This window comes from Chelonia mydas, chromosome 1 (genome assembly GCF_015237465.2).
Source record: "Chelonia mydas isolate rCheMyd1 chromosome 1, rCheMyd1.pri.v2, whole genome shotgun sequence".
Lineage (NCBI taxonomy): Eukaryota > Metazoa > Chordata > Testudines > Cheloniidae > Chelonia > Chelonia mydas.
In genome coordinates this window covers 309,879,885-309,892,704 of record NC_057849.1, presented here as the reverse complement: position 1 = coordinate 309,892,704, position 12,820 = coordinate 309,879,885, and the positions used below count along the sequence as shown (strand labels likewise).

The window sequence follows — 12,820 nt, the reverse complement described above, 5'->3', positions numbered from 1 at the left end:
TCCTTTGGAAATTACATTGATTACTAAGTAAATATTGGTAGGTGTTGATTCATTACCAGTGCTTCATTTGAAAGAAACTCTGAATAATGATCCACATCCAGTCACTGGCTTGTGAATGTGTTGATGAAGAATTCCAGATCCTCCCAACAATTACCAGAAATAACTTGAAATAATGCCCTTGCCTAAACATAGCTCGTAGTTGGGCTTTATTTTGTTTGTAGTATCTTTTGGCATTAATTATATTTCTCTGACTTGCTTGGAGATTTGGTCAGTCCCAAAATACTGCAGGCTGAATTACAGGGAGTGCTCCAAGTCTGCATTGTCTGTAGTTGTATGATGTTAAAGCTTATATGTTAACTAGGAATTGAAGGGATTTTGCTAGTCAAAGAGCTGCTTCGGATATCTCAAGTTGTAAAATTTTTGAGGCAAATATTTGGATATCAAGTCGGATAGACCTCAATCCTTCAAAGAGTTACATGTGTGCATTTACTTGAACTATTCATGTGTGGGAAGTAGCTTGTGAATAAGTGTTTGCAGGATCAGGCCTTATTTTGTAGTCAGAGTCCGTCTCTGTCTCTGTCACACACACAACTTAAAATGGCATAATACATAACAGACCCTTTTGAAAGAATGTAGATAGTTTGTGATATCTGATTTGCACTCTTCTTAGACTTCCAGTGGTACACAAGTTAAAAAGCTGTGAAATACGTTTTCCATAAGTAGCAATGCTTTTAGAATCATCTGTGCACAGATGATTCTAAAACACACATGATTCTTCTCTGTAATATTTTAGAGAGTAGTCTGCTCGATTAGAATGTTTCATCAGATTGTGTGAGCTCTGTATTAGTTATAAATACTATCTCTTTCAAAAGAGATTTTAAATGCCTTTTGAATATATTTTTCCGTATCATAAATTTCCAGCTTACAAAAGAGCTGTTGAAAAATCAGATTTTGCTCTCTGTCACTGTCTAACTAATTTAGTTGTTTAAATATTATACATGGATTCAAACTAACCAGACTAACAAGGAGAGAGGAGTATAAACCATTTCATTATAACTCCCATTGTCCTTTGAATTCTTATTTCATGCAGGCTGCTGCAGATCCAATGTCCTCCTCCGATGCACCGGAAGATGACCAAAAGGAAACTTCAGACGCATCACCAAATATTTGTATGTATTAGTTTGATCAGGAAAAAAGAAATGTCATAACTGTAGAATGTAAAGCTAAATGTTTGCACTACTAGCAAGAATGTGGTGACTAGTCTAAAAAGGAGCTAATGACCCTGTATAAAAAAGGTAGACAAGTAAGTGGCGGAATTTCATCATCATTTCTGCCAAAGCTCTACTGTAAAGGCCAAATCTGAAAACAGCAATGATGAAAAAAGGGCATATTAGTCTAGGGTTTTATCTACTCCCATATTTTAAAACTAAAGTAAATTTGTTCTGTTGTTGAGATCATAGTTATACCCAGCTTGTGTTTAAGCAGGGTCCTTCTCTCTAGGCAATACTTGGGTATGTACGTATTGGATTCTATATCATGGCACTACAATGACAGTGATGTTGCACTAGGTCATGAGGACGTTTTGTCATTATGTTACTGATGCAATGTTATCGTGTTGCAATGGCCAAAGTAAACTTTTTTTATAGACGTGCATATTTTAATAAAACTTGTAGCTGATGCAGATGCATTTAAAATTCTCCTGGACATGAAGATGAAGAAGAGACAGAAAAAGCCCAATCTACCAAGCACCGTGACCGAACTCGTCACTGAGGAAGGGTCTAAGGTGTTCGTGGTTGGTACTGCCCACTTCAGTGACAGCAGCAAAAGAGATGTAGTGAAGGTAAGCATGCAGGTGGAGCCATTCAGTAACATTTTATTATATGCCTGTGTCAGGGTATCTTCCCCACTCTGAACTCTAGGGTACAGATGTGGGGACCTGCATGAAAACCTCCTAAGCTCACTTTTACCAGCTTAGGTTAAAACTTCCCCAAGGTATAAAACTATTTTACCCTTTGCCCTTGGGCTTCCACTGCCACCACCAAACGTTTATCGGGGTTTATTTTATTAGGAAAGCATTGTTTGGAAACGTCTTTCCCCCCAAAATCCTCCCAACCCTTTGACCCCACTTCCTGGGGAAGGTTTGGTAAAAATCCTCACCAATTTGCATAGGTGACCACAGACCCAAACCCTTGGATCTTAAGAACACTGGAAAAAAAAGCATTCCGTTCTTGAAAAGAAGAATTTTAATAGAAGTAACAGTAAAAAAACAAGTAACAATAAAAAGAATCACCTCTGTAAAATCAGGATGGTAAATACCTTACAGGGTAATTAGATTCAAAACATAGAGAATCCCTCTAGGCAAAACCTTAAATTACAAAAAAGACACACAGACAGGAATATCCATTCTATTCAGCACAGCTTAATTTCTCAGCCATTTAAAGAAATCATAATCTAACGCATATCTAGCTACATTACTTACTAAGTTCTAAGACTCCATTCCTGTTCTGTCCGCGGCAAAAGCATCACACAGACAGACCCTTTGTTTTTCCCTCCCCCCAGCTTTTGAAAGTATCTTGTCTCCTCATTGGTCATTTTGGTCAGGTGCCAGCGAGGTTATCCTAGCTTCTTAACCCTTTACAGGTGAGAGGATTTTTCCTCTGGCCAGGAGGGCTTTTAAAGGTGTTTACCCTTCCCTTTATATTTATGACATCCTGGAAAGTTAACAAGAAACTAACTTGTTTTCATAATAATTAGAATTTTGCTATAGTGTCAGGGCATTTTGGGGTTAGGGTAGCAGAATATAACTGCATGATTCAGCCATGACTTTGCAACTAACACGCATGGTAGTGTATAGGATTGGGTAGCAACCCTTTAAGTAGCTTCTAATAGACATCCCTGTCTTCTATTGCAGAAGCCACTAGATGCTAACAGAGCAACAGTGTATTTATGTAGCTAGGCCTAGTATTTTTGTATACCGTCCCTCAAATCAGTTATTTGGAACCCAACTGTGTCTGTGTTTGTTTTTTCCTCATATTCTTAAAGTTGCGTAGCGAGCAAAGACGTCACAGCTCTAATCTTGTGCAAAATGCCATGAGTGCTGTTGTATTCATACATGGTTGAGAATTTGGTTTTACATCTCCTCCAAAGTATGGCACACTTTATAGTACCTGGGTCAATGATTCAGTACTGCTGTGGAAGGGTAATTAATCACCATATCACAAGTATGTGGCTGAGTTGAGAATAGAATCTAAGTCTCTTGACTCAGCCCTGTGCTTTCCTAGACTCCTTCCCTAAGGTTAGCTTGTTGGGTCGACAGGATTATGGTATGAAGTTGTAAGCCATAGTGTATAAACAATAATTTGATTAAAGTGAACTATTAGCAAGTCCCAAATGTTATCAGTAATTGATATAAAAGCACCTAATTGTATATTTTTAGGCCAGATGCAGGTATAGTACAGGTAGCTGGCTTTAGGGCTTGCATTCTCACCTATTGATAATTTAATGACGGTCATTCCAGGAAACTGTAACATTTTTGTGATGCTAACACATGATCATATGTTATCGCATAGTCATGTGGGATCATGCTGAGAATGGAAGCTGGAAGGAACTTTTAATTGCTCTGCGTGCTAGGACTGTGGGAAGCGGAACAGGCCTGTGAAAACTGGGATTGTTTCTCAAACTTTGGGGCAGAAATAACTGAATCAGGACAGGTCTGAAGAGCTAGCAGAGCTCCATGTCCCATGCAAACTTTGCAATATAGATTGGCCCCACCACCCTGCTTGGCACTGGAAGCTGAGCAGGAGGAAACCTGTGCTAGAATCAGTCCCTCCAGTACTTTGGGTTCTTGATTTAGTCCTTGCTGATGGAAAGGCCTGTCCCAGTTAGGTTTGTGATGCAGAAGGTCATAAAGTACCATTTAAAATGAACTTTGCTAAAATGCAGGCAATATGTTAAAATCAGATTTTTTCCAGCACAATTGTTAATCCATGTTCCTGTCCCCAGATGGTTGGCAGGTAATACCTTTCACTGGCTTCCTTATTTTTCTTCAAATACGTAGGTGCTAAAAGCACGTGATAACTCAGAGCAATATCAATGGCCTGAACCAGTTTATTTTTCATTGCCGTGTTAATTGAAAATGATTTTTGGATTTTTGGATTTCCTATTAAGCCCCATACCTTATGAATAGCTCTCATAAAAAAATCAATATTTGCTGCAGTAGCTCTCCATCTTGTCCACGTTTATGTAAATAAATTCATCTTTTTCAGACAATACAGGAGGTGCAGCCCGATGTGGTTGTGGTTGAGCTCTGCCAATACAGAGTTTCTATGTTAAAGATGGATGAAAAGACATTACTAAAGGAAGCCAAAGAAATCAATCTGGAGAAACTTCAGCAAGCCATAAAGCAGGTATGATTACCTCAGTGAAAATTAAATCTATCTGTGCTAAAAGGTAGTTCAGCAAACAGAAACATGGCTGCTACCAACTTCTACCAAGCCTACTAGCACTTCAGCCCTAGCGTGAGCATAGCTACAATGGTCAGGGCTTGTCTACATGGGGAAATAGCCTGCAATAGCTGTTGTGGAATAGGTACTCTGCACTAGCTCCCCATATGGGCACTCTTGAAGTGGATTAAGCTAAACTGCACAAAAGCACTGTTAGGGCTACAGTTCATGCTCCCCTAACCCGAAGTGTGGGGCTGTGTTGGCATAGCCTGAGTGCTAAATAAGAGTGTCTACATGGGGAGCTAGTGCAGAATTGCTATTGTGCTTTCAATTCACAACCTAGCTTATTTTGTATTAACTTCACTGTGTAGACAAACCCTCAGAGTTAAGGTTGGTTGTTAAGCCTTGGTTTTGGCAATTCCTGGCTTTTCAGTGCTTACAGCCTTGATTCTATAGTTGGATTTGTACAAGGAGCCCCTTTGATGTCAGCAGGGCTCTGCCTGGGTTTCACCATATGGAGCCTGTTGCAGGACTGGAGACTAACTTTGCAACCTTAATGTTCTTTTGACACTATTTTATGGAATTTTAGCCAGACATCTTGTATGTGTGTGTTCTGGGTATATAGTTTGAGTGGTAGATGTGGTTGCTTTTCCCCTTCATTATTAATTCCATTCTACATCATGTTAGTATTTGCTATTTGTGTTATATCGTGGATGGGTTGTCAGTGGATTACGTTCAGGTCCTATCCAAACTGGCTGGTTGTTAATGTGTGGGTGTGTATGCAAATGTAAATTCAGTCCTTTATTATCTTTATCAACCAGTGAATTGTATTTGTGTTTAATGAAGTTAAAATTACTCAGTGGGGCAACAAATAAAAGTTGATTAAATGGTATATTTATCATAACTTGAACAGACTAGAAGCATTGGGTCACCAATCAATGGTGTCTTAAATAATCAAGTTAAAAGGACAGGTTCATAATCTACTGCAGATATTTTGATTTTATCCTGAACCTTCGGCATAAGTAGGTAGTCCTATTGACATCAGTGGGACTGCTTATGAGTTGGTATTTACAGGCTTGGTCCCAAAACAAGAACACTTGTTGCCAATCTGAAATCACATGTGAATAAGAAGTTAGTAATTTTCTGTGTGTGTATGGTCTCTCTCTGACTCATGTAGCTAGAGCAATAACTAGTCCTTCCTGTTTTGTATTTATGTAGTCTCAAAGACCAGGATATTGCAACGTATTTAAATGTTACATTTTTTTGGTAAAGTTTTCTTTAAGCAATGACCAAAATTACACAGCCTCTGTGCAATCAAGGGATCATCATCAAAGTTTCTAAACAATTAAAACAGGAACAAAATATTACTCTTTGCTTTTTATATCTAAATATGAATGCATTAGTTTTTTGCCTTGCAACTTTGTTAGAGGAAAAGACCAATGAAAATCTTATAGAAAACTAATTTCAAATCATTGTTAGACCTTTTATATTTTTTCCTAAATAGGAGACTTATGAAAGCTCATAATGGCAGCTCTGTAGTGTTGTGTAGTCAGCAGTTCCTGCCAGGACTTGGGATGACTCTCCTTTTGTGCCACTAGGGGCAGTGCGAGTAACACGATATTGGACCTTGTTCTCTTTAAATTATTATAATTCTTGTGCTGTTCTTTGAATGACCATTTCAAAATATAAGGTCAATAAATAAAGTTGCCTGTGGATGAGGGTCCTTTGTATATGTAGAAACACTGTGCATCTTACCCATTCCCAATAGTAATCAAGCCTGCCTTGGGTGGATATTTTCAAAGGCACCCAAGTCCCACTGACTCTCAATAAGAGCTCGCCCCCTAACTGCCATCTGTGCTTTTGACAGTTTCCCACCTACTCTACAGCATAACTGGCTGTTCTCAGCAACCTGCTCCCTGTTTGTGACAGCATGATGTGTTAGAGCAGTGTGAAACACCCCGGATTAGTTAGCAGGGATTTTTGAGGCCTCTTTTCCAGTTTCAGTTCTTGTTGGTTCACATCCTGAGTTTTGATTTGCAGTGGAGACGCAAAATACGAAGCAAAGCTCAACCTAAACAGCAGAACTTTGCCTTGATTTCAGTCAAAGAGTCAAAGCCACCCAGTCATCATCCCAGGGTTCTTTAGCAATGACTGACAGGGAGTGCTGTGCTGGGGAGAAGGGAGGGTTTCTGAAAAGTGGGCAGTTCAGGACTCTTGGAAAAGAGCAAATTCCAAACTGCCAAACCCTATAACCAAGAGCTACCTCACCTCTCATCCTGATTTCTCCCTCCCTTTCTCTCTCCTCCCTCCCACCCCACACCTTATGGCTGAAATGACCCACCCTCCCTTATGCCAGGTGTCCATTTGCTTCCTCAAGCTAGAAATTGGCCACAGGGAGGTGGCTGGGGAAGTGGTGTTGTGAGGCCAGGCCAGGTCACAGGGAACTACCAAGTGAAGTGCACCAGGAGTGAGAAGTCATCAGACCAGCAAGGAGAGTGGGAGGGAAGAGGGCAGGTGGTGAAAATGAGTGTTCGTTCATAGAACGCATGGGACAAATGCTTCCACAAATTCAGGAGAGATCCCCAGCAAAATAAGAGTTTTTTTTATTTTTTTTTAACTAAAGCGGCTGAGGCTGGATTCCTGCTGAGATCACTTGCTGCGGTTTGCTTCTTTAGGACAGATGTAATTAATTCTCGCTTGTGTTCTGGGTTTTCTTTTTGAACAGTGATGGAAACACTCCATCCTGCTTTGTAGCAGAAGGACATAACTGCAGTGTATTTCAGTCAATCATGTTCTTAATCTGCCCAAAACGCAGTGCCTGTCCTATTTGCTCAGACTCAAGAAAATAATAGGTGATAGGCTGAAGCAGATAGCAGCACAAGTCCAGACAAAGAGATTTAAAGTCTTAAATGAAAATGCACAAACAATTATGTGAGTAAAATGCTGCTGAGAGATTACTGAAATATAGCCTAAGGATGGGGGCTTGTATTTATTGTCTAGTCTAACCACAAGTACATCCGGTTTGTTTTTTTTTGGTTTTTTTTATTCTCTTGCTGGGGACCTCTCCTGAATTTGTGGAAGCATTTGTCCTTTGTGTTCTGTGAATGAACACTCATTTTCACTACCCTTCCTCCCCTATTCTGCAGCCCCAGGTCGAGTTTAAAGTTGTCTTCCCTTCATGGAAACTGGCAGTGCTACAGTTGCCAGCCCCCTAAGTTGCATCCCTTCTTATGCCCACAGAGTGGATCAAGCTCAGGGTTTTTATTTAAGATCTCATCTGCAAGTCCATGAACAGGAAACTACCTGGTGCTCAGCTTTTCTGGATTAGAAAGAGGAAGGTCTGATTGGACTCAGCCAGTGTTCAGCGCTGTTTGAAGAATCTAGGTGTTTCATGGTTAGACCCTAGGTGTAGCCCACTCCACTATCCCTCTAGCAGGACAAATGCAGAGCAAATATGGTCCTGTTCTGTGTTACTTATATTTGGAGGAGAATGCAGTGTTTGTTCTAATTCATTCAATTACAAATGTGTGGTATGAGCTACTCTTACGGCTCACATGGACAGATGCTTTCTTCTCACCTTGGGCGGGGGGGGCTGAAACAAGACTGATTTATTTAATTATTTCTTTGATTACACACCAGATTGTTTGCTCAAAGAGCATTTTAAGGATGATCCCGCATATAAATGATGAAAGCTGAAATAATGGGAATGGTGTTCAGCAGTAAATCAGCTCCAGAGGACGGCTACAATGTTTCTTCATCAGAATGGTTGATGGTTCTCAGTGATTGCTAATGGCACAATGTCTGTGTGTACTTCCTAGTAATCCATACAGTTTGATGCTTCCTGTTTAATAGTTTTTTCCCTTTTCTGGTAGAATGGAGTCATGTCAGGACTGATGCAAATGCTTCTGCTGAAGGTCTCTGCTCACATCACAGAACAGCTGGGAATGGCCCCAGGAGGGGAATTCAGGGAGGCTTTCAAAGAGGTAGGGGCTCGAAGTTGGTTGTTTCTAAGGTAAAAATATTGGTCTCTTGTACCTCAGTCAAACTAAATAAAGGTACTTGTTTGGCTAGAGTGCTCTTTTCTGATCCCTGCCTTATACATGGTGAGGCCAGAGAACTAAAGATCTTTTCCTTAAAGGTGAACTACAAAGAAGAAGGGAAAATGGTGGTGTCTGCTCCTTTCTGATGTATATAAGGATGGTTCCATAAAGACTTTACAAAAAAATTTGGCTTTGCTTTTTTTAACAGCTTTTGTCTTCTCCCTAGAAATAGTGATATTCAGTTCTTACATCTCTGTTTTTGCTGGGGGATAATGAAATCACAGTAGGACTCCAGCTGAGAGAGAGGGGTTGCTAAACATTTCACACAGAGCTTTTCTCCTACTTTTGGCGCTGGTCCTTCAATGAACTCCTTGCGGGTGGAACCCTGTTCCCATGCCTTTGTCTGGAGTCAAAAGGATTTGCATGGGTATCGCAAACAAACACCTGTCTGACTAGACCTCTCCTCCTCTTCCAGCTGAGGGCGAGAGAGCTGCAGCTCAGGTTCATTATGTCCTGATGACAATGTTGTCCTTCTAATTCTCCAGATCAGCATTTCCCCAACTGCATTGGAACTCTCTATGGGGGAACTGGGGACAGGGGACCAGAGACTTTGAATTAACAAAATGTACCACTTTTGCAATGAGCAAAAACATAATGAATTGAATTAAATATAAAGTGGTGGCTGTTAAAATCAACATTTGCCAACAGTTCCCACAGTTTTCCCTATTTTTAGGTTAACATGTTATGTAAAATGTTATCTCACATAGCACTGTGTGGTGACTGTTGGGGGAATACTGATTTTTTTTTTTTAAAGCTGTGTCTTTCCTATCCCTCATGTGAGAGGGAGGTGGTGTGTGAGCAGGCTGGCCAGCACTGTCTCTCTGGTGATCCAGAAGCTGAACATACACATAATGGGTGAGAGAGGAAACGCTGCTTCTTAAACTGGCAGTTGAACCACATGGGGAACACGGCAGCATGAACACAGGTGAGGACAGCCTCAGAATTCAGCTGTCTCTCTAAGAATAAGGGATGGATTCTGCTACACTTGTGTCTGTGAAAATCTGCAGCTCCGTTCCCCAGCACCATTTATTTCCCTTTATTGTCAGTAGCAGGAAGTACCAGCCACCCTATGAACACCACCTACAAGATAAGAATGTAGCCAGTCCTGTGGAGGGGTAAATCTCCCCTAAGCTGGCTGAGACAAGATGTCTCTTCGTGAGCCTGGTGTGTTTTGAAACTTGTTATAAATAGAAAAGGAATACTTGTGGCACCTTAGAGACTAACAAATTTATTTGAGCATAAGCTTTCGTGAGCTACTGCTCACTTCATCAGATGCATGTAGCTCACGAAAGCTTATGCTCAAATAAATTTGTTAGTCTCTAAGGTGCCACAAGTACTCCTTTTCTTTTTGTGAATACAGACTAACACGGCTGCTACTCTGAAACCTGTTATAAATAGAGTTTCTAGGGGGGCCACAATCATTAGGAGAGCCTAATAGGGTTGTGACAGGGGAAAGTTTGGGAATCCCCAGTTCAGAGGATCCTCCAGCCAAAACTGGGGGGATGCAAGATGTCTTATCTCTAATATAAAAAGACAAACTGAAAAAAGTCTTTGCAGCTATCTAAATAGTAGTAATAAGTGTCAAAGTTTGACTCAGACTCACAATTTATCAGACCACTCTGTTTTATTAGCAAAGCTGCTCTGCTAATACATTTAGAAGTGAGCCCCCCGAGTGGGGCTTGTGTCTCTTAATTTATACAGTTTTTTGGAGAACAAGTTACAGAGAAGTTACAGACAAAAGAAGAAAAAAGATTTTAGTCACCACCCTTCGAGATCCCTGAGACCAGTCACGTATCTTCAATTACCTGCCACCCTTAACAATCTCCTTTAACAGCTTCCAGTTAACTTAACTAATTGCCCTTCACACCTTCCATTCTGATGCCTGCTTCTTAGACGTGCTGGCTCTGTCTTAATTGCTTCTCCATTCAAAAGCTAACTGTCCTACGTGTGCTCCCTCAGATACTTTGTAACATGTTTTGGCATGCCCTCTCATATACAATGTATCCAGCATGTCCCCTTATACAACGTTGTACTTATACAATGTTATACTTCCACAATCTAAAGACAAACTGAAAAAAGTCTTTGCAGCTATCTAAATAGTAGTAATAAGGGAAAGGCACTTACACAATCTTTGTTTGGTTTGCAGTTCACCTTTAAGCCCAGGACAGAAACTTGTGTGATAACATGAACATGCTACAAGGATTTCATGGTGCTCCTGCAGCTTAACAATGCCAGGAAAACTGCTTTTTAGCTATATGCTATAATTCATGGGGAAATACAGTCTGAGTCCTAGGTAGAAGGTCAGACTTTGAAAGGAGTGAACTGGATGTATTAGGAAACTAAGCACAGACCTGCTCCACTCAGTGTCTCTTGGCATTTCAGTTTTACTGCATGGATCTTTAAATGCTGAATTGTTTTGATGCAGTCAAATTGAGTGAATAGTGCCATTTACTGCAGAGCTTTAGTTCAATAATTAGTAAGTAATACAGTTACACTGATCATGCTATGTCTGGGCTGTGCTATGAGGCACAAAGCTGAATACTAATCTGATGGGACCTGTGTGTGTCCAGTCCTTTTTTGGAATGGAATGGAGGGGGGAAAAGTAGCAAGAAGGTTGTGTAGTAATATACTAACTGGTCCTGACCCATATTGTTCTACCAAATACTCTGCAGTGTCAGAACCCTTGTCAGCCCATCAGGCATTAAATTTAATAATGCTGCTAACTTGATGTCTCCTTTTTTCTGAAAGTCCATTATCAATTGAAGGAGAAAAGTAGAATCCTGCCAGTAGACTTATTTCTGTATTTTGTAAACACATTTGGTTTGATTCCTCACTGCCTGCCCCTTATGTAGTCATTTACACCTATGCAAAGTGAAAATACTGTGGTATCAAATCAGCATGGTAGCATTTTACAACCGCTTTGTACAGGTGTCGATGACTACACAAAATGCAAGGCAGTGGGGTATTCTGCCCATTGTCTTTGGAATGCCTAATGGATTATAGAATCATAGAATATCAGGGTTGAAAGGGACCTCAGGAGGTCATCTAGTCCAACCCCCTGCTCAAAGCAGGGCCAATCCCCAATTTTTGCCCCAGATCCCTAAATGGCCCCTCAAGGATTGAACTCACAACCCTGGGTTTAGCAGGCCAATGCTCAAACCACTGAGCTATCCCTCCAAGTACTATTGTAAATCTAGTTTTGTACAGGCTGTAATATAAAAATTATTTTTGAAATACTTTAAGAGGAAAGAGGGTGCCAGCAGGGATGCTGATGTTAGTCTCTGCATTCACAATAATCTCAAGGAAATTTAATGTCATAATTTGAAAAATATTTTCCAGTTTTTTTCTATAATCCAGTGTGTGTTTAAGTGAAACAAAACTGACTAAATCTGTTTTATACAATGCTTGCATATCTGCATGGAACTGAATTCATAAATACTGGGATTATTGCAGTCCTTTGGTGGATAGTTGTTAGTGGGACACATTTTTCAGCCTAGCCTTAACTCTTGTTGCACTTATAGTTTTGTGGGAACTAGTAAGTAGTAATTATAGGCATAAAATTGTGCCCAAAGTTGTTTGCAGATATAACTACGGTAATCTGGATGACTGAGTACCTAAGCTTGCAGGCACAATCAGGTACCTGATTTCCAAAATACTTTACTTGTGCTTGCAACCTATAGGTGGAAAACAGAGCTGGACCTTGTAAATCTATCCCAAATCTCTGAGCATATGGTAATGTCACTTTAAAGTAAAATCTTAGCCCTTTTTAATGCTTATCTTTTGTTGCCTCAATTTAGACATATCTACCTGAATCATCTAGTAAATTTAAAGGCTCAAGAGATCACTTGATGATAAAACACCAGGGAGTGAAATCCTTGTCCCTTTGAAGTCAATAGCATCAGGATTTTGTGCTGGGAAGTTACCTCTGGAATGTTAATGAACCCCAATGTATTAAAGCAAAAAGGCTAAATGGGACTGAGTTCAGTCATTTGCCCAGGTGACTGTGGTCCCAATCCTGACACACTGCAGGATCAGGCCCTTGATGTGATCTATCTTATTGATCATATGAAAGACACTTTTGTCCCAAATAAGTTCCTGTACTATATATAGAGTCTGGTTCCATTAAATATTTGTGAAGTAAACCTTCGTATCTTTGCTTCATTTGGTTTAATGTTCCTCTCCCTCGTTTGCCATTTGTCATGCTGCCAGCCGTGGACTGGCTCTTTTGTGGTATCCAGCTTAAGACGTTATTTCTTGCTTAGCAGAAGCCGGGCAGAA

General features: G+C 40.3%; 1 protein-coding gene across 8 annotated transcripts in view; it reads left to right on the top strand.

Annotated features, from left to right (window-relative positions):
* Positions 1–12,820, top strand: part of TRABD (TraB domain containing) — a 54,519-nt gene that overhangs the window by 20,452 nt on the left and 21,247 nt on the right. For 7 of the 8 annotated variants that reach the window (XR_005223770.2, XR_005223771.2, XR_006292070.1 and 4 more), the window contains exons 3-6: positions 1,091–1,169; positions 1,647–1,840; positions 4,266–4,406; positions 8,315–8,425. Coding sequence is in view for 5 of the 8 variants with exons in the window: in XM_037889018.2 (XP_037744946.1) it covers positions 1,091–1,169; positions 1,647–1,840; positions 4,266–4,406; positions 8,315–8,425 (525 nt within the window). In the remaining 3 variants the exon portion in view is untranslated. The remainder of the gene's footprint in view (positions 1–1,090; positions 1,170–1,646; positions 1,841–4,265; positions 4,407–8,314; positions 8,426–12,820) is intronic. The other variant, XM_037889017.2, reaches the window with a different exon arrangement.